At 37.9% G+C, this 23,040-nt stretch overlaps 1 protein-coding gene across 1 annotated transcript in view; it reads left to right on the top strand.

Annotated features, from left to right (window-relative positions):
- BBS9 (Bardet-Biedl syndrome 9) overlaps positions 1–23,040 on the top strand; it is a 540,357-nt gene that overhangs the window by 217,002 nt on the left and 300,315 nt on the right. The window contains exons 9-14 of the mRNA XM_049784883.1: positions 3,879–4,060; positions 9,672–9,748; positions 13,458–13,511; positions 18,903–19,005; positions 20,380–20,484; positions 21,356–21,370. Coding sequence (XP_049640840.1) covers positions 3,879–4,060; positions 9,672–9,748; positions 13,458–13,511; positions 18,903–19,005; positions 20,380–20,484; positions 21,356–21,370 — 536 coding nt within the window. The remainder of the gene's footprint in view (positions 1–3,878; positions 4,061–9,671; positions 9,749–13,457; positions 13,512–18,902; positions 19,006–20,379; positions 20,485–21,355; positions 21,371–23,040) is intronic.

The following is a 23,040-nucleotide window of genomic DNA, read 5'->3' as shown; positions in this document are numbered from 1 at the left end:
GTATTTTTAAATTGCATTTCATTTCTATTATTATCTCTCCCCACCATCTTTTAGCAACACTTCTCCAAATTGATTTAGGTATAGTTGGGGCTGTATCATAGCTAAAGCTCACATCTTCTTACTTTAAAAAAAAGAAGTAGAGGGGCCAGAGAGATAGCACAGTGGTAAGTCATTTGCCTTGCATGCAGAGGGACGGAGGTTCGAATCCTAGTATCCCATATGGTACCCCTAGTCTGCATGGGCGATTTCTGAGCATAGAGCCAGGAGGAACCCCTGCCAGGTGTGACCCACCCAAACACCGAAAAAAGAAAAAAGGAAAAGGAGGGAGGGAGGGAGGGAGGGAGGGAGGGAGGGAGAGAGAGAGAGAGAGAGAGAGAGAGAGAGAGAGAGAGAGAGAGAGAGAGAGAGAGAGAGAGAGAGAGAGAGAGAGATATTGAGTAGGTCTTTTGTTGTTGAGTCAGGGATAGTAACACATTAAAGAAAGTAATTTTGTGAAGTCATGCCACTAAGTTCTGTGGCATAAGCTATGTCTAGTCCTTAAAAAGTGTGTATATGGGGGTCTGAGATATAGCACAACAGGGAAGACTCTGGCCTTGCATGCAGCTGGCTCAGGTTTCACCCCAAGCACCATCTATAGTCCCCTGAGCACCGTCAAGAATGATTCCTTAGTGTAGATCCAGGAGTAACCCCTGAGTACTAGCAAAAAAAGAGTGTGTATAGATTTGCTGTGGATTTAGGTTTGTTATGTCAAGTGGTCATGTAGATGCAGTTGACCGATTTATGCGAGTAAATTTAATGAATCTACAGCTACTCTATAAGATTTTAGGTGGATGACTGGGCCACTTGCCCTAATGCAGAGCTGTGCAGCTTTAAGGGTCTTACTTTTGGGGCTGGAGAAATATAAATATAGTACAGTGGGTAGGATGTTTGCCTTGCAAGTGGTCCATCCTGTTTGTACCTGGTATCTTAATGGTCCTCCAAGTATTTCTAGGAGCAATTTTAAGTATATAGTCAGGTATATGTAACCTTGAACATTGCAAGCGTGTCCTCCAAGCCTCCCGCCCCCCCAAAAGAAAGGACTCTTACTCATTTATTCTTTTGGGGGGGGGCACACCCAGTGATGCTCAGGGAGTTACTCCTTGTTAAGCACTCAGAATAGCTCCTGAGTTGGGGGATCATATGGGATGCTGGGAGATTGAACCTCGGTTCGTCCTAGTCTAGTGCGGTCAAGGCAGATAGATGCCTTACCGCTTAAGCCACCACTGTGGCCCTTCTTACTTATTCTTAATGGCGCTTGTCTGTTCATTTTTATTTACTTAGTTCAGAGGAGCAGCAACATTTTCTATAATCTTTTTTTTAAGTCAAAACAGATTTTATTGGATGGTTCTTATAAAAGGAATGAGCAGATAAGAAAGGTAAAGAATATAATGAATGCTCAAGAGAGCATGAGTTTCTCTGAAGGCAGAGAGAACCCTACTTCCAACATGGAAGTAGGGAAGTGGTAAAGTGCACATCTCAAGAGGGCTGCATGTGCTTAGGCACCATATGCCCAAGCATCACCAATACATGGTGCCAAGGGAGCACATGTGCCTCTTTTCTCTTTTAAATGTTTTATAATTTGATTTTAAGATTTGACTTTTAAAACATAGCCAGCATTATTTTTGAACTAAAGGTTATGACAAAGCAAGGAACAATTTAACAAGATTTGTTATATCAGATTAAAACAACTATGACAATCTTGATTTTTTGATTTTTTTAAAATTTAAACACCATGGTTACAAAGAACATGGTTACATGTTCATATTACAGATCGTGATTAAGTTATAGACATACAATATTCAACTTTCACCAGTGTACATTTTCTCCCACCATTGTCAACAGTTACCCTCTCACCCTCTGATTTCCTCTCCACTTCCCCTCTAATCCCCCTCCTACTTATGGGAGCAGGCATTTTATTCTTATCTATCTATCTATCTATCTATCTATCTATCTATCTATCTATCTATCTATCTATCTATCTATCTATCTATCATCTATATCTCTCTCTTGCACCCTCTTTCCCTCTCCCCCCTTTTCTTTTTTCTTCTTTTTTAAATTTTTTATTGTGGTCAAAGTGGAATTACAATTTATTCACAGTGATATTTGAGGAACATAGTGACAATGAATGAAGGGCATTCCCACCACCAGTGTTGTCCTCCCTCCACCCCTGTTCCCAGCATGCATCCCACTCTCCCTCCTTTACCCCCTTAATGCTAGTGCAACTGTTCCCCCTTGTACAGCTTGTTGTAGATTGGCTGTCGACATGATAACTTTTACTTGTCCCAGAACAGCTGGGCTACCATGGCCTCGCCTGGAGATGTTCTGGGGACCATGAGGTACTATGCAGAGTCTCCGAAATGCCACGTGGGTCCTACAGTATTCTATGATTTTCAGGTTCTCCTTGCCCTTTCTGAGAGGGGTGACCAAGGACTCTCAACAGTGCTCAAGGAGCTGTGGCCCAGCCCTGATGATACTTGGTCCAGCTCTGTAGGACTGAAAATTCAGTGATCTGAAGGTGGACTCTGGGATTACCCCACTGGGTGGTACTCCGAGAGCTGTGAAGTGCTGAGGGTTTGACTCAGAGCCCAACCCACTGTCTGGCATGTATCCCATACTCCTGTGCTATCTCTTTGGCCCTGGTTTCTCCTCAGAACTGAAGTCACAAGGTAATGGTAATGTTATACATTTAAATGAATATCATTATTGTCAGGGTGAGAAGTGGTTGAGAGCTTTTAGATGAGAAATGGCGATAGTTCTGTCAGAGTGAGAGTAAAAGTGAACAAACAGACCTGCTTCAGTGAGGGGAGTATATACGAAGGAGGCAAGGTCTGGACTTTTTGAAATATTCTAGGTATGAGCTGCCACATGTTCAACAAATGTACATGAATAAAAAAGTTTAGCAAATATGTATGATCCAATATTACAGAAAGGAAAAGATGTCTTGCAGTTCATTGCACCTTAAATGAATTTGTGTTATGTTCAGTAAATGCATCAAGAGAAGGTCAAACACATATGATTTTATCAACTGTGATATATAGAAATAGAAAAGGGAATATGTGGTATTACATGATGGTATGCATTGAAGTTGGAATAATAATTGTTATTATGAAGTAGTAGGCAGTAAACTGTCCAATTAGGAGTTGGATTAGAGGTTGTATCAAGAAGGTGGTAGAATATCTTGGGCACGTTTTAGTAGGCGTGAGCAGATATCAACAGCTTTGTTAATGCAATTGTACCAATTTGTCAGAAACTATAAATAAATTATCATGTCACAAATAAATAAATAACAAATAAAAAGGAAAGAGGGCAAAGGAGAAAAGGAGGAGCAAAGAGCTGAACACATCTTTCTCTTCAAGGCCACCCCACTAACCTTCACCCTCTTTCCCTTGAATTGTATCAACTAGCAGCCATCCCGATGGAGCCCATTTTCAGCCACTTCGAAGCCACTGGAGCTGCACAAACTCTGTACTCGGGTCATTAATAATCTGCCAGGCGGAGCGATTATAGTGGGCGGGAATGTGTTACGAATAGCTGACCCGGGTTCTCCCCTTGGCTCCTCACGTGGTCCCCCATGATGACGTATTTGAAAAGCCTTTAGGACCTGCTTCTTAGTTTCATTTCCACATATTGCAGTTATGAAAATAATTTTTTCTCTAATGAATGATTACTGTTACTACTATCAATATAAAACATGTTCGAAACCTTTGATGTAAAAGTTTAGAAATAAATATAGTTCTTTTCCTAACAGTATATTGAAACTGATTAAACAAAAATGTACACGGTCATGTTTAAATGTACTAAAATGTTTCATGATGTGTTTTTTTCATTCTCTTCTGTAGTGATTTAAAGGGAGTGATAGTGACTCTGAGCGACGATGGTCACTTGCAGTGTTCTTACCTGGGGACAGACCCTTCTCTGTTCCAGGCTCCCAAGGTTGAAGCCAGAGAACTGAACTATGATGATCTTGATAGAGAGTTGAAAGAACTTCAGACAATCATCAAAGACGTTAACAGATCACAAGGTACCTCCTTGGTCACTTTATATTCTTTGATTTTGATATGCAGTGTGAAGTTCAAATTTATGAATACAGTTTTATATAGATTAGTTAACTTTCTCCTTCAAGCATAATGGAGGTTCTATTTTAAAACTAGTGTTGCTCTTTAGGACATAAAGTATATGTGCTTAGTTCGCATGTTATGGCTTCTGAAGACTAAGTCAAATGTAGCTGCTGCCTTGATTAATGTGTTTTAAAGACAGCGCTCTCAATTTTTCTCTTTAAAAAATGTATTTCTTGGGGCCGGAGAGATAGCATGGAGGTCAGAAGGTCGGTGGTTCAAATCCCGGCATCCCATGTGGTCCCCCGAGCCTGCCAGGAGCAATTTCTGAGCACAGAGCCAAGAGTAACCCCTGAGCACTGCCGGGTGTGACCCAATAAACAAAAACAAACAAACAAAAAAAGGAAATAGATGTACTTCTTAGTTCTTGAAAGGAGTATTTACCTTGAAAGTAGTTATTTATTATCTTCTAATGTCTTTGTGAAGTTTAGTTGCTTCTTTGAAAAGAAACCCAAATAGTGTAACAAGTTACCACATTTTTACAAAAGATGCAGTCATTTGTAGCTTAGTGATATAATACTTTTTATTTGTAGTTAAATAGACATTAAAATGGAGCTTAGCTTGTGTTGTGCTGACTTCTGAACACTCAGAGGCTGATGATATTTTCAGTTTTTTTAAATAACTCAATATTATCTTACTTTGGGATTCACGAGTGTGTGTCTTTAATGTAAATTAAAGGAGAAACAAAATACCAATCTTGTGGTCTGAATTGGGCATTTGAAAAGCATTACTTTAAGTTCCCTTTCAGGGTCAGGTAAAAGTATTTTTTTAATGAGAAAAAATCTGTACTATTTTCACATAAAAGAAATGTTAAAACAAGTAAGGATAATAAAAGAACCAGAGTATCAAATACCAACCAAAACAACAGAGCTGATCTTAATTCTGATTCACTTTACTATATCTATGAATTTTTGATCTTTATTACTAAGACAGATTCAGGAATATTTAAATAATATATTTTAAAATATAAGGCTAAATGAAATTTTTTATGTTTTGATTTCATATGTTCTCATACAAAGTTTTGACAGTAGGCCAGTGAAACTTAGGTCTGTTAAATGTTACTTAAAAACATATGTATTGTCAGTATGACCATGCCAAATAGAGAATGGTTGAAATTGGCTGTTTCTTACTGAAGCATATGAATTTTTCCACTTCTGATACTTGTGTTTTTGGTATAATGAAATTATAGTGGTCATCCTGTTATTTTAAAGTCTAATTGAGGAAGAGTGATATTTCTATCAAACATGTACTTTCCAGCATCCACCAAAATTTTAATGCGACTTTCACTCCAAATTTTGGAATTGGGGATTTTGCCCATATAAATAAAATACGTCAATTTTAATTTGATTAATATTTAATTGTGTATAACATTTCTCAGCAAAAATTTTTACAGCTAAAGATTATGTTTTGTTTTCCATAGTAATGGCTTTGGTTGAGAAGAGTTAGGCTGTTTTACTTGTCATTACCTTCATCTTCTGCATATCTTGAAATAACTGCTAATTAAGCTAGAGATTCCACAGTCTTTGGTACAAAGTTCATTGTATAACCTCAGATTGGAGTGAATATTTAACACTTCCCAACTCTTTTCTCCATTATCACTTAGTTTGATTCCCAAAAAGGAAGCAGAGAGAAACTTAAAAACAGATTTAACAATATTTTATTTTGAGATATTAAAATTGCCTATATGAGGTGGTAGTATGTTTGCTAAAATCTCTATAATTATATAAAAACATGGACTCATTTTATCCCAGCAGAGGATGAAACTAAACCTTCTGATGACCTTACTGATTTAAGTGCTGCTTTTAGCAATAGTGACTTTAAGTTAAAATTTTTTCAGTCTTGTGGGTTATGGTCAGTGTTAAAGGCTTTTTGAAAAAAAATTTTCTTCAAAGAGTTACAACAATATTTAAAGGCAGTTTAAAAAAATAGATCTTGTTGTACACATGGTGTATATTATCTAGTGTAATAAAAGTGTTTTTGAAGCTGATTTTATGTGTGTATATTATGTAAAGAATGTTTGATGGAAGCATGAAATTATAGTAATAATTTCTATATGGTTCATAGATTATGGTTCATGGATTTTGAAGTTTTACATATACAGCTTGTTAGTATGAACCCTGCCTAGCATTTCTGTTCCCAGCAGTGGACAACATCTGTTTGTAGACTCTCAGCAGTGGAGTTTCCTCATGATTTAGTAGATCATATTCTCTCCCCATGGTGGATGTCGCATGGAGTGTGATATTGACCCAGACTTTCATGTGGGTATTTCTTCAGGAAGGGAAAGAATAACACAAGAGATAGACTCTCATATTAGATGAAGTAAGTCTGAAAGAGACAAATACTGCTTCATCTCATTTATCTGTGGTATAGAGAATAACACTATGAGGAAATGCAAGGTATTAAAAAAGGGAATACTACATGGATTGCTTGGACCTTGTTGGTATATAGAAATGGGGACAGGAAAGTAAAGGAAAGAAATTAAGGAGGAATAAGAAGTGGATGGGAGGGGCTGGCGAGGTGGCGCTAGAGGTAAGGTGTCTGCCTTGCAAACTCGGTTCGATCCCCTGGCGTCCCATATGGTCCCCCCAAGCCAGGGGCAATTTCTGAGTACTTAGCCAGGAGTAACCCCTGAGCATCAAATGGATGTGGCCCGAAAAAACAAAAACAAAAAAAAAATAGTGGATGGGAAGTAATAGGGCCAGATGCTTTAGTCCCATGAGTGGTATAGATGACGGTGTGTGTGTGTGTGTGTGTGTGTGTGTGTGTGTGCATACAAGCTACAGAATCAAATGTAAAAATGTATCTGCCAGGTGTGTGTGTGTGTGTGTGTGTGTGTGTGCATACAAGCTACAGAATCAAATGTAAAAATGTATCTGCCAGGATCAGAGTGATAGTACTATGGGTAGGGTGCTTGCTTTGCAGGCAACTGATGAGTGTTCGATCCCACTATCACATTATTTCCCAGAGCTCACCAAGAATGATTCAAAAGAACAGGCACGTGTGACCCAGACACACACACACACACATACACACACACACACACACACACACACACTCACTCACTCACTCAGTCACTCACTCAGTCACTCAGTCACTCAGTCACTCACTCACTCACTCACTCACTCACTCACTCACTCACTCACTCACTCACTCACTCACTCACTCACTCACTCACTCACTCACTCACACACAATCAAAAATGTACCTGTCATGGAGTCAGGCTGGGGGCATGGGGTGGGAGAGAACCTCTGGACATTGGTGGAAGGAAGGTGGAATTGGTGCTGGAACGTTGTTTGCCTGAAATTATATTCTAAACAACGTTTTAAGTCATGGTGCCTTCACTGAAAAATGAGACAAAACAAACCACCCAAAACATAAAAGATAATTCTGCTTCCCATTTGAAGTATGTCTAGGATAATTAAATTGCCCATGTCATTGAGTTCTGGAAGCATTTGTACTTGGTGGCCTTCTTTGGAAACCTTCTTCAATGTTTTGTATGACTGTATATTAAAGAACATGCAAATGAAGCACTTTAAGCAACAGAGAGGTTGCTTTTTTCCCACGAAAAAGGGAAACAGAAATGGACAGTTTGGAGAGGGTTTAACAATTCCAGTGTCATCTGGGACTTCAGTTCCTTCTCCCCTCGAACCTCTCCTGGTTCAAGATGGCTCCTGGAACTCCTATGATCCCAGCTGTAGCTGAATCATCCTTTGGGATCTTTCCTGGAAGCCTTATTCCACAGTGTATGCCTGTATCTCACTGCAGAAGAGATGGGGAAAACAAAGTGTTTCAGCCAAGGATTTTGTTGCTTAGGGTAAACATCTGACTTTCTTCACAAACAACACAAGAATAATTCCAGGGCAACCATTTGTAGGTTCAGTTAAGCAAACTCTGGAAGTTTCTGTTCCAAAGTGTGCAGCCTGGTGGACGTGTCTATGGCTACATCACTGTCCATCCTCATTTGTGAAGCAGCTGCTTTCTGTGGCCTGGTTCAAATTCTTTCAATATTTGTAGTCAGCCAATCCCAGTGTGGGAGAGGTTTCCTCTTGGGGTCATGGGCATTATGTGTGAGTGGAAATCAAGGACATGGCTCCCTTCTTCTTAGGGCAGCTATTTTCTCAGAAGCATTTACCAGAGCCGTTAATTCCCAATGCCCCTTTTATCTGCCAGAATTGACCCTCTTGCTGAAGTCTAAAACAGTAGATAGCCAAAAGGATAGAATCACCAGGTTGGATTTCACCCTGGAAACCAAGGGATGGTTTTGCCATTGAAGGTGAGGTGAATGCCTCATTAGAACATGGGCTGTGCCATGCAGCAGGCAGATGGAAAGTGGATGCGCCTGGGCATTTGTGCATGCAGAGATGCTGCCTGTTCACGTGTGACAGTTTTACTCAGATCTTTTGTTTTGTTTTTCTGGTTCATACTAGGCGGGCTCAGGGGTTACTCCTGGTTCTGCACTCAGAAATTGATCCTGGCAGGATTGGGTGACCATAATAACCATCAAACCAGGGTCTGTCCCAGAATAGTTGCATGCAAGGCAAATGCCCTATCGCAGTCTATTGTTCTGGCCCTACTCATTTCTTATTATGTACTCTGTGTGTTTCTTGAATCTTGGAGTTTTCCCTTGTAAAAATAACATGTATTTGGGGCCAGAGCAATAGCACAGCGGGTCGGGCATTTGTCTCGCATGTGGCTGCTCTGGGTTCTATCCCTGACATCCCATTTTGGTCTCTTGAACCTCCAGGAGTGATTTCTGACTGTAGAGTCAGGAGTAACCCCTGAGCACTGCTGGGTGTGACCCCAAACTGCCACTTCCACCTCCACCTCCTCCTCCACCAACACCACCACCATGTATGTTTTATTTTGTTTTTGTTTTTGGGTCACACCCACCAGTGCTCAGGGGCTACTCCTGGCTCTAGGCTCAGAAATCACTCCTGGCAGGCTCGGGGGACCATATGGAATGCTGAGAATCGAACCCAGGTCTGTCCTGTGTCGACCGTGTGCAAGGCAAAGAGGCCCTACCGCTGTGCTATTGCTCCGGCCTCTTAATTTATAATTCTGCACATTATGGATAGACTATAATTTAATTACCCATTTTCTATAATATAAACATAGAAATTCAGGTCCGTTTTCTCTGTTGTGTTTAGCTCTGCTTTTCTCCTATCCTTTCCCCCTTCTATTTCAGGGGCACAAAACCTCCTTTCTTGTGTTTAAATGCTTCATAATAAACTGTAGTTTCAGAATATGTTTATTATATAATGGAGTAATTATAACCGCTTACCTTGATAAGGTTCCTCCCCATTGGGGAGGATACTGACATTCCCAGCATTGGTGTATCCATAGGTCACTTCTTAGATAATAATTGAAGAAAGAGAGTTTTATTATTTTTATCTTATTGTGGAGGCAAAGAATCACTTTTAAACCGTAATAGTCCATTTTGTTTGGAAAAAATCTTATATTGCTTATAATGCTGGAACAAGTTTTATTTTATGATTATTTTTTTCTTTTAAATTACAGGAATTTGGCCAATGACTGAGAGGGAAGATGACTTGAAAGTGTCAGCTGTGGTTTCTCCTAGCTTTGATTCAGGACCGGTAGGTATATTTGTAGATCTCTAAAGGGTTTATCATAGTGTTGGGGCACTGATTTATTAGTTCCAAAGTTTAAATTATGTGTTTCTAAGAATAACAAATTTCAGGCCCTTTTCCTTCCCAGAAAAGCCTAGCCAAAAACAGTTTCTTTCTCATAAAAAGGGACAGAAAAAGAAGGGAAACTAGGCACGGTTTCTTGTTCTTATTTTGAATCATTATTTCTCTTTTTCATGGTGCAGTTTTGCTTTCAGTCCTTGATTTAAGAGGTACCTTTGGTTCTTCGGAGTAAGAGTGTTTGTAGGCGTTGGGGATCCAGTGTTTTCAGACCATTGAAGTGCCAGTTACCGTCTTCCACAGCATCTCCTTCAACGAGCAAAGCAAAACCAGCTCTGAGTAGTGGAGCATTGAGAGGATCTTAAGCCAGATGAATAATATTCAGTTTTTATTAAAGTCAGCAATATCTTTCATTCATTATTTGTTTGTTTATATATTTTTATTATTTATTTTTATAAATGTATTTGTTTATATTTTGTTATTATTTTTTATTTGTATAAATGGTCCTTTTTTCATTTTGGTTTTTGGCCCACACCCGGGGACACTCAGGAGCTACTCCTGGCTGTGTGCTCAGAAATAGCTCCTGGCTTGGGGGATCATATTGGACGCCAGGATCAAATTGGGGTTCGTTCTGGGTTAGCTGCATGCAAGGCAAATGCCCTACCACTGAGCCATCACTTTGGTCCCTATAAATGTTCTTTTTTATGAAAGATCTAGGTTGATAGTTTGTAATTTTACATACATAATGGGGTGATAGGGCTAATCAAAAACAAAAGCTTTAACATTTTTATGAAAGCATCCTGATTTACAAAGTTATCTTACAAAGTTATTGTCGTTGTATTTACAAAGTTACTATAGTTGAATTTTAGATATACAGTGTTCTAGTACTCTATGCCGCCACATGCCACCACCAACGTCAGCACAAATGCCAGGCTAATTTGTAGAGTTGATAGTTGGGTCAGGGATTTTGATTCTGTTTTGAGGCACCTGGCTGTGCTTAGGGATTCTGATGGACTCCTGGTGTGACATAGATAATGTGCTGAGAATTGAACCGAGATTGGCTGCACGCATAGCAAACACCTTAGCCCTTGACTTAAGCCTTTGAGTCAGTAATTTTATTCCTTTTTTTCTCTATGAGACTTAGGACCAGCTCATTTGCTTAGTCTCAAATTTCTCATCTATAAGAATTTGTTGATATGTTAAGGATAATCAGCCATCATCATTCTGTTAAAATTATATTTTAATTCTTTTATTACCATCATAATTATAGCCTACTGCTTATTATTGTCACTAATGACTCACTGCTACATCTTTAGTGTCTGTTACTTAACAACTGGTTTAATATATATATATATATATATATATATATACACACACACATATGTACATGTATATATATAGTTTGCCAGGAGTAATCCCTGAGTGTCACCAGGTGTGGCCCAAAAATCAACAAAAAATTAATATTTATAGTTTGTTAATGTTATGAAAGCTGAGAAATGAAAGAATCAAAGAATCAAAGAATCAAAGATAAGCTGTCTTTGATTATGTCACTGTAGCATCTCCTCCCTTAGTCTTCTGTACATGCCTATTCAGTTATTTATTATTTGTTCTGCCTTCAGTTAGGGAAAAATCAGTGAAGTTTATCTGTGTACCAAAAATTTATCAATTTTAGTGAGTGAATTTCTTGGAATAATTACATCTGTAGTTCATGTTACATAATTTTTCTAGAATATTTAGGTATCAGAGCATAATATAATTAGTAGTTGTCATGAGTTTTCAAATATTAATTTCCATATAAATAGCTAATACATATCAGGTGTGATAAAAATCATGTTAAGATTGCCATCGTGTAGTGAATTGGATACACTAAAAACATGAGCCTATATATGAAAAAGGAAACATTCACCCCCTGAGTCACATAGTAGAGACTCTGTTTTAAACTTTGGGCATACAGACACACCATTTCTCACTCTACCTGAAGGGTGTAGAATGGAACATTTCTGCTTAGTTAGCTGACAAATGTACACACATTTTCTTTCCTTGGAAATGACACTTTTTTTCCTTTGGGAAACTTACATAATTTTTTCTCAGTTCTCTTAAATATAGGCTCTTTGGAGTGTGGAATTCCCTTTCTGTCCTCTAGCATCTTTTGATCTTTATAGGAAAAGGCCTTATGTAATAGCTCTATTTTGTAACATACACTTTTCTTTTGGTAATTTGAAGTGCTAGTTTGTATTAGATACGTGTCTCTTTTGCTTCACTTTTCCCACCTATTAATTTTTTCTTCATAAGAAGTTATTGAGAAATCAAAATCTTCCCATTTAAAATAGCTCTGATTTATATGGGTGTGGTACTATAGTTTCTTTGTATAGCCATTTCTCCCCGTAATTCCATGTTCCCAAAATATAGATGTCCTTGTAGTAATTTGGTGTTTAGACATGAATTGAAAAGGGCAGGAAATAGAGGATAATGGTTTATCTTCTAAATTTGCAGACAACTAAATGTTACACATTGTCTGGCATTTAGGTAAAAGTAGAGAAATATTCCTGGGTTAATAATATATTTTAAATCATTATTATGAAAACATATTTCCCAAAATATCATAATATATTAGAGACTATTATTAATAGTGTGGGTCAGACTTCTTATATGTTTTTGTGGCCATAAATAGAATATGAACTTTTCCATTTTAATTTTGATAGCTATTGTCATATTGATTCCCATTGTTTAACAGTGTCTTAGTATTTCTTAGTAAAAAGAATGTGTCAAGTAGACTAACTGAAAGCATGATGAACCTGTACATTGGTTTGATAGAGAATTTCTTATCTTAATTATTTTCGTATAAAATAGTGTCAGAAATTATATGGGTATTCTTTGAAAATGTTAGCCTTTTGCCTTCTCTCTTATAGGATGAGGATTTCCCCCTCAAATTACCAGTCTAAAAATAAGTGATAAATTACATAGAAGTATTTGTTTTTACATTTGGTATTCCTTAAGAGATAGTAAGTATCCTAGGATGATACCCAGAGATACCCAAAGTAGGTTGTGTGTGTCTGTGTGTGTGTGTGTGTGTGTGTGTGTGTGTGTGTATGTGTGTGTTGTGTCTTATGTATATATTTATTTTACTTTCTAGGTGTGCCACTTTATATTATTGTGAGACGTATGTCCAATATACTTATTACCAATTGGAGTAAAATATACCTTAAAAAGTTGAAAATATCTGGGGCCGGAGCTGTGGTGCAAGTGGTATGGTGTTTGCTTGCAGGCACTAACTAAGGTTCGATTCCTCGGCATCCTATATGGTCGGTCCGCCAACCCAGGAGCGATTTCTGAGCACATAGCAGGAGTAACCTCTCAGTGTCACCGGGTGTGGGCCAAAAAAAACGAAAAAAAAAAAAAAAAAGAAAAGAAAATAATAGCACCTATAGGAATGATTATCTGGGATATAATAGAAGCTCTTTTCTTTTTTTGGGGGGGGGGATAACTCCTGACTTTTCAGAAGAAAACATTCGAACACTTCCATACTTCCTTGACTCTTATTTTTATCCACAATGACTCCTTTGATTGAGTTGGTAAGGAGTATGTAGCACACTCAATTGCTTCATTCACTTTTAATCAATGGAATAATCCTTGCTTTCCTTTTCTTCTGTGTTTGCAGCAAGCTCCTGATGGTGAAGTAGGAACTGACAATGGCCCTTCTGTCACAGTGAAGGTATTGTATCATTATTCTTAAGTGTGATACTCACACAGTATTACATATTCATTACATCCTTCATTATGGTCTCATAAGGGGTGCACAGTTTGAAATAAACATCTGAATTTTGTTATCCTCAGCTGAGGGTAGGAAATAGATAAACATCATTGTTAGCTATTTGTTTAAAACTGTTCATAGCAATATATATGTTATAAAAACAATTGTTTTGACTAATGTTTACTCTTTTTAAAATGTGTGATATGTTTAATGCGGCGATGTGGCTCAGCTGCAAAGCACTTGCCTTACAGACATGAGCCCCGGGTTTATTCCTCAGCACAGGGAAAAAGAGGAAGAAAGGTGTGGTATCTTTCAGGGTCTTTATTTCTACAGGGTCTAATTTTTTTACAAAATGAACTCTTTTTTTTTGTTGGTTTTTGGGTCACACCCGGAAGCACTCGGGTTATTCCTGGCTCTATGCTCAGAAATCGCTCCTGGCAGGCTCAGGGGACCATATGGCATACTGGGATTCGAACCACTGACCTTCTGCATGCAAGGCCAACACTTCACCTCCATGCTATCTCTCCAGCCCCAAAATGAACATTTTAAATATGTGAAGTGAAATGTCACTACCATTCAAAAGATCAATCAGTTGATTGTGATGTTATATATATAAATTCTGATAATACATTTTTATGTATGATTATGTCTGTGTATGTTTGAGAAGGATTTCTAGTCATCAGTCTGCATAACATTAGTTTTAAAGGTATGTGTTCATAGCAAGGAAGTATTAAATGAAGAAGCCACAAAGTAGAGTACTGACAAATTGATAATCCTAAATAAACACACTAAGAAGGATGTGGTTTTGGTCGAGAGTTTTAGTCCCATCATTGTAGAATTTTAGAATGAAAACTCAAATGTAGAACCATCTTAAGGCCTTTAGATTAAAGTGTGGTAATCAGTCACTACATTATTAAGCTGAAAATATTTATCGCTGCTTAGACCTTGGAGCCAAGGAAAGTTGTGGATTTTGGCGATTCACTTAGTCAAAACTTAGACGAGGCTCTCTATTTTCTTAGATTATGGGTTGATGTCCTTGGAGGAGCTTGACAGGGCACTTGGGCTCACCAATTGTGTTCAGTTATACTAGACCCAGCGGGTGGCCCAAGTGTGGGGATGTTTGGTAAAAGTTGAAGGGAGCCCAATCATGTAACAGTTTCCTAAGCTAATTTTTTTGGATTCCTGCCACAGAAAACAAGGGTGGTCTTTCCCCAGTGTTTCTCCCCAGTAACCAATCAAAGGCTCTATCTCATTAATACCTTGGAGTCTGCAAAAGCATTAGTGGCAAGAAATCAAACACTAAAAGGGGGAAAAATAACCTTGCTGAGTTCCAGGAATGATCTATAGACTTTTGAGTAGCGAAACCTTTTAGTTCTGCCTACTGATATTGTTCATATACATACACATATTAATTCAGAAGCACACTATAAATTGCAAGAGAAAAAATTTTAAACCTAAACCAGATATAATTGCTCATATTCATTCTCCCGCACTCCAACTTCTAGTTATTCCTATAAGTCAACGCATCTTTCCCTTCCTTGCTGTTCTTAGTCTTTCTGTGGACTACTACTGTAAAATGATGGCTTGAAATGATTGAAAAATCTTCCCTCATTAGCAGTTTGCTGTATTTGAGAATGACTGAGTCATAGTGCTCATCCTTATGGCTAGTCCAAGAACAGGAGATCGCTTAGAATCAGCTAGACTTGCCTGCACACACTTTGACTTCCCAATTCTATCTTTTTCTATTCCAATATCTGCTATAAATCTTTCCTTATGGTCCTTTATAATAATGGCAGCCATGATCTATATCCATGCAAGTTTCCATCATAATAAATCCTGTTAATTGAGAAATTTTTCCATCCGTTCCAAGTGAATGAAGATGTGGCTACTTTGAATATGTGAGTTTGATGCGTGACCATCTAGTGGAGGCAGCTATGGCAGAGTGCTTGTTCATACCATTCATGGGAGTCATATTTATGTATCTAGGATAAAAAGTTGGGCTTATATTTCCGAGGGATCATATTTCATTTTGTTAGAAGCAGAAAATAGCATGGAAAATTCTCATATTAACATTTTATATTTTCCCCTTAATATTTTATAATTATTTTTCTTTTAAAATATGAGGTTTAGGACCTAGCCAAGACTTTAACTCGTTTTTTAAAAAAATGTTTGGCTCCAACACAACTCTTCTTTGTTACTGTAGTTATTTTCGTCACAAATCTCCTTGATTCTAATTTGAAAGTGCCTAGCTCATTGTTGGGGCTCAATAAATCTGTATATGGGCACAATCATGACCAGGCATCTAAACCAAACCAAATGCAAACACTTCTTGTAACAATGTAAAATGATGTCGTTCTTGCCCAAGTTTGTACTGTGAGGCCAAGTTCGAGTCAGAATGTCTGCTCTTTTACAAGTGGCTTATGACTACTTTAAGGATTTTTCATGTTCACTTTTAAAACAGAGCTCTCTTGAGATGCTTCGGGTCCTAGATTTTAAGCTCTCCTGACTCCATGCTCTTGCGTAGTTATTTAACGTCTCTGAATCTTTGTTTTAAACGTGTAAAATAGGGCTGCCTTTTCATCTGCAGATTTATTTTGAGAATTGGCCACAGTTGATTAAAAACATGGGCTCTTTGGGGTCGGGCGGTGGCGCAAGAGGTAAGGTGCCTGCCTTACCTGCGCTAGCCTTGGACAGGACCGCGGTTCGATCCCCCGGCATCCCATATGGTCCCCCAAGCCAGGAGCGACTTCTGAGCACATAGCCAGGAGTAACCCCTGAGCGTCACAGGGTGTGGCCCAAAAGTCAAAAAAAAAAAAAAAAAAAAAAAAAAAAAAAAAAAAAAAGAACATGGGCTCTGGATTCTGGCAAGAAGTTAAATTGTGGTTCTCCTACTTGTAATCAGAAGAACTGGGCCATGTGACTTAGTGTTCTGACCCAGTTTTCTCATCTGTAAAATGATATATTGAGATAGTACCTGTTTCAGAATGTTTTGAAGATTAAGTGAGAGAATGTAAATAATTATCTAGCATAATCACTACAGAAAGTTGCTCTAAAAAAGGTTGATATTCATGCTGTAGGTGAAGTAATTATGAATAACTTCTTTGTCAAACTTTCTGTTGGTAACTAGAATGAACTTCTTCATTGTAAAGGTACAATGTGAAGAGTGGTTCCCATTAGTGGCTGTATCTAGGAAATTTTGTGGGAATATAAAAAAAATACTAACACCCACAGCTTCCCCAGAGATGCATGGCCTAATTGTTCCACCATCCTCTGTGGCTGTGCTAACCCTGGCTTCCTATATATCTGGACACGGAGAATCTTCCAGAGGAAATTATTCAAGGAGGGTGGGTCTTAGCTATGAAAATCTGAAGATAGAACATGTCAGATGATCCTTATTATGCATTATATTTGATCCTCTGAAATTTGTGTCTGTGAGCACTTTGGCCCAATGAAGATCCTTGGAGCTGAATGGTTTTTTTGTTTGTTTGTTTGTTTTTTAAATAACATTTTATTTAAACACCTTGATTACAAACATGATTGTGGTTGGGTTTCAGTCATGTAAGAGTGCAACATTCATCACCAGTGCAACATTCCCATCACCAATGTCCCAAATATCCCTCTTCCCCACCCCACCCCCGCCTGTACTTTAGACAGGCTTCTATTTCCCTCTTACATTCTCATTGTTAGTATAGTTCGTAATGTATTTATTTCCCTAACTATGCTCATCACTCTATGTAGTGAGGTTCATGAAGTGAGCTGTAACTTCCAGCCCTTCTCTCTTTTGTCTCTGAAAATAATTGCAAGAATGTCTTTCATTTTTCTTAAAACCCATAGATGAGTGAGACCATTCTGCATCTTTCTCTCTCTCTCTGACTTGTTTCACTCAGTATAATAGATTCCATGTACATCCATGTATAGGAAAATTTCATGACTTCATCTCTCCTGACGGCTGCGTAATATCCCATTGTGTATATGTACCACAGTTTCTTTAGCCATTCATCTGTTGAAAGGCATCTTGGTTGTTTCCAGAGTCTTGTTATGATAAATAGTGCTGCAATGAATATAGGTGTAAGGAAGGGATTTTTGTATTGTATTTTTGTGTTCCTAGGGTATATTCCTAGGAGTGGTCTAGGTGGATCGTATTTTTAATGATGCTTCACCTAAGGGAGAGAGTGAATGAAAAGAGTTTCATTTCCTAGGGAAAATTTTTTTTTTAATTTTGGATTTTTGGGCCATGCTTGGCAGTTCTCAGGTCTGTGCTCAAAAATCGCTCTTGGCAGATATGGGGATCCAGAATAGATGCTGGGAGTCAAACCTGCGTCCATCAGGGGTTGGACACATGCAGGCAAATGCCCTACCATTCTACTATCTATGGCTCTGGCCCCAAAGCAAATTCTGACCTCAGCATTTGCAGGTGTGTGTGTGTGTGTGTGTGTGTGTGTGTGTGTGTGTGTGTGCGCACACACGCGCACATGCCTGGGACTATTCCTGACCTTGTGTGTGCGTGTGTGCGTGTGCGCGCACATGCCTGGGACTATTCCTGGCTCTATGCTCAGAGCTCTCTTCTGATGGTGGGTTGTTCACATGCAAGGTAGGCACTTTACCCCTTTTACTCTGTCTGGCTCTCTGTTAATGTCCTTTCTTTCAGTCTCGCCTTTTATTGGTTTGTAGTGGTATCGCATTGTAGTTTTAATTTGTATTTTATGGAGATTAAAAATACAGTTTCCCCATGTGCTTGTTGGTGATTCATTTATCTTATTCATTTTTTTTTATTTTGTGTTTGGGCCACAAGCAGTGATGCTCAGGAGTTACTCCCAGCTATGCGCTCAGAAATCGTTCCTAGATTGGGGGACCATATAGGACACCGGGATCGAACCGCAGTTTGTCGTAGGCTAGTGTGGGCAAAGCAGACGCCTTACCGCTTGCGCCACCACTTCAGCCCCTCATTTATTTTCTTTTGGGGAAATTTATTGTACTTCTCTGCCCATTATTCACTAAGTAGAATTTTTTAACGAAATCCTCATGCTCAGGTGGTGTGTGACACTTATTTTTCCAGTGGTCCTCAAACTATGGCCTGCGGGCCACATATTGTATTTGTATCTGTTTTGTTTCTTCATTGCAAAATAAGATATATGCAGTGTGCATCAGAATTCGTTCATAAATTTTGTTTTTACTATAGTCAGACCCTCCAATGGTCTGAGGGACAGTGAACTGGCCCCCTGTTTAAAAAGTTTGAGGACCCCTGTTAGACGAGATTTCTTAGTTATTTGCAACTGAATTTTATAGTAATTGTGATATTCTGTAAATTTGTATAAAATATGTATTTGTTAATAACAATGTCTATTTTCTTAGGTCACGCTGCAGAATCGAGTGGCATTGCAAAAAGTCAAACTCTCAGTCTATGTGCATTCACCATTGGCATTAACTTGTGATCAGTTCACATTTGAACTTACTGGTAGGTATTTTGGTTTTATCTATCACAGTATGAAGTGACTTTAGATTAGTTTTTATTGTATTTATTTTATGGATATAGTTCATATTTGAGTAGAGAGATAGGTATTTTGCTGAAGTAGAAGATTGTGTTTTACTTAAGTTCTTCCTTTCTACCGTGAAGCAAGTATATTCAGTGAATGGCTTTTTAGTTGAAGTAATTGCAGATTGCCAACTGTGTTCCTTAACTAGTTGGACCTGTAATTGTACTTAAATACTATAATTGGGAGGTGTGTTTTATTGGTTTTCCTCTAGTGACCTATTTATTGAATCAGTAATGTCTGAGGAAAGAATATTGCCTTTGGAGTCTGGCCTGAATTTGAATCTTGGCTCTGGCACTCATTTGATGTGTGACCTTGGACAGGCTACTTTATTCATTACTTTGAAGCCTCAGACTTTTTGAATCTCCTAAAAGGAACCAATGGTAATGGTCTTGTGGGACTTTTTGAAGTTTGGATAGAAAACAGGTCTATGTTTGATACCTATAATAGATAATGTCTAAAATTGGGACTATGTTATAAATGGCAGTTCTTCGACTTCTTGGTGTAGAATGTGTCATTCCCCTACCACTCAGATCCATGTTGTCATTAGTTTTGCTGATCATTCGAGTCTGTCTGTATTTACTACCACTGTTCTGTTCTGTTGAGGCTCTTACTCCCATTCGTGAATACAAAAATCTCTTTCTCTTTCTCTTTGTATAACCAACACTTTGCTGAGTGCCTGGCATGTGGGAACTTAATAATTATAGTGTTTTTAATTTATTTTAATCCATTTACTTTCTGAATTTTCTTCACCATTTCCATTTTGTCTTGTAAAGGACTTTCCTCACCATTAATTGTACCAGTTTACAACTTATGGTGCAGATCAAATATACAAATATAGGAGATGGTATAATCTGACAAACTGAAGCATTTTAATTATGGTCATATCCATATAATCCCTTCCAACTCCTCTTGTAGTTTAAGTTCTTGCCATAATAGCTTACTGTACTTCCCTGCCTATTATCTTACCCTTTTGAGTGTTTTTCTCTGTTCATACCAGCTGTTTGTCTCATTAAAGAGAAGTAATGCTTCTGCAAAGTGTTGGCCATTCTTATCTGTAGTCCTAGTTTCTCACTCTGTGGCTAGGGGCAAAGACCTTAATCTGTGACTTTTTTCTTCAGCCACTAAAAATGGGAATAAGAATAGTGGCCAATTTATGGAGATGTTGTAGAGATTAAAGGAATCAATCTGTGTACAGCATATAGGACATTAACTAGCATGCAGTGTATGCTTAATTTTAACATCTGTTAATAATATTTGAACAAAAATATAACATGTTACTTTTATGTTACTTATAGCACCAGATATGTTTAAAACAGTAGTCTTTTCTGTGTACCTGAAAGGAAATTATACACCCTCTGAGTTGGAAGGAAATGCTGTTGTTTCTTACTCCAGACCAACAGGTAAACATTATAAACCTAATGACTTTTTTGAAGTCAAACATTCAGAGTTAAACATTTAAATGTTTAAGATGGGAAATACAGTGACAGATATCATTCAACTAAGTATTAAGTAATACTGTATTTCTATTCATTTTATATATGAGAAATTAGTGATATTTAGCTGATTCTCACATAAAATCTTTGATTCCATCTTTTAAATTAATAGCACACTTAATTATTTAAGAGTAGATCTACTAAACGTTGACCTATATTTTTCAAAATAATTTTTAGTTTAAGATTATTTTTGCCCAGTTGAGATTCATTTATTTTAAGTTTTAACTTAGTTTGATCCAATTTTATTTCTCCCCACTCCACTCCTACCAAGCCTAGGTGCTGAACATTGATTTATAGAATAAAAATAGTGAATGGTCACTTTAAAAAAGGTCAAAGGCAATAAACATTAGAATTGACCTACAGAACTTGCTACAGTGGTGTGAGTGGGGTTGGGGGCACTGGGAAAATGGTGGAGGGCAGCAGATTCTTTGGTTTGAGCATTGTAGCTCAGGGGACATGCGGGTCATTCCGGTTATTCTCAGACAGGTGTGATGGTTCCAGGCTTGGTTCCAGGGAGGGAACAAGCGAGGGCCAACATAGTCCCTCCAAAGCTGCTCTCAGGGCTGTGCAGGATTAGGGATTGAAGTTGGTCTTAGTCCATGTAAAGCTGGTATTTCATCTAAGCCTTTGAGTTTCCTCCTTACCCTTAATTTTAAGCATATGTGCAATAAGTTTTTATTATAATTTTTTATATATATATAATTTTATTATAATTTTACCATTGATAACTTGTTTCATTCTTTTCTCTACCTCTTTCTCCATTGCTCTTGGCGGATAGATCGAAATCCTGAAGGTAAGCAAAAATATAACTTAGAAGAAAACTGAATTTCAGAATTAAAGTTTGGCCAATGGATGGATATTAATCGCTTCTATGGATATAATTGCTTCTATGCTATTTAACTACACAAACCTCTTTTATGGACTAGTTGTTTTGATGTTGCCTTCATAGGGACTTGTCATTTATTAATAGTTGTTTTAGAGTTTTGACTAAAAATTAAGCTCCTCTAGTTCCATCCATGATGCTGCAAATCACATGGTTTTGTTCTTAGAGCTGCACAGTCTATATGCCACAACTTCAAATTTCATTCCTCTGTAATTGACTCTATAGTTGGGCGTTTGGGTTTTTGTTTCCATATTTTAGTTATTGTATTAAGCCATGAACCTAGGTGTGTTATCCTTTGGAACAGGAGGCAGGGACACTGATGATGTTTGTGATGGTGGAGTTATATAAGAAACTGGTGCCAAATTTTCCCTGACCTGCACAGTTAGTGGGGGTTGCAGCTCACATTTTTTTTTTTTTTTTTTGGTTTTTGGGTCACACCTGGCAGTGCTCAGGGGTTATTCCTGGTTCCAGGCTCAGAAATTGCTCCTGGCAGGCACAGGGGACCATATGGGGCGCCGGGATTCGAACCGATGACCTCCTGCATGAAAGGCAAACGCCTTACCTCCATGCTATCTCTCCGGCCCCGCAGCTCACATTTTTAAAAGTGTGTCTAAGACTGAACTTTATATTATGCCCTTACAGTGTGCATTATCAAACTATGTGATTAGCATACCTCCCACTCTACTATTTCTTTAATGCGATGCTTCATCTTTGTTAAATCTCTCAAGGTAAATTTTAGTTAACTATATTAATCAGTGATAAAAATAAAATAATCAGAAGTTTAGTTAAGGTAATGACAACAACCTGAGTTGCATAGTATTTCTATGAGAAATATTCTAATGCATGGGAGTCTTTAGCGTAACAACAAAAATAATTGAATAATTCTGATAATGAAAAATAGCTGATTATTAAACATGAATGCTCATATTTCAGTTTCATGATTGCATACATAACTGATAAGATTTGGCACTAACTTATCAAAACCCCATATTAATATTTAAACTACTTGTTATAAGTTAAGAAAAAGTAAAGGTTATAAAAAATATATTCCTGATGCTGGAATAATAGTATAGTAGGTAAGGCACTTGTCTTGCATGCAGCAAACCTGGGGTCAGTCCCCAGCACCTCATATGGATTCCTGAGCATTACCAGGAGTGATCCCTGAACACAGAACCAGGAGTAAACTCTGAGTACTTACAAGTGTGGTTCCCCCCCAAAATGTATATCCTCTAAGTTTAAATTCAGTCCAAATCAAAACAGTCACCCAAGAATGGACATTTAAATATTTCAGTATAAAATAAATTATGGTTTTGGTAGCATTTATGGTATATTCAGAATTATAATTAAACTTAAGGATAAGCATTGAAATATTCAGCCTCACCTAATAGGTAAGAAATGAGTTTAGTGCCACTTACGGCTTGCTTACTTCCATCCAGGTCTTCAAATTTCAAAGACTGCTCCATTTTATTGGCATGATCATTCGGGCCATGTTACAGATAAGCAGTCCTGCTTTACATGTGGAAAAAGAGAAGCACGTGCGGTTTTATGTTGTCCTATAAGAGTTAGTCTCCATTATTTTT

The sequence above is a fragment of the Suncus etruscus genome, chromosome 12 (assembly GCF_024139225.1).
Source record: "Suncus etruscus isolate mSunEtr1 chromosome 12, mSunEtr1.pri.cur, whole genome shotgun sequence".
NCBI lineage: Eukaryota > Metazoa > Chordata > Mammalia > Eulipotyphla > Soricidae > Suncus > Suncus etruscus.
Note: the sequence above shows the minus strand (reverse complement) of the source record. Positions and strands in the feature narration are given on the sequence as shown.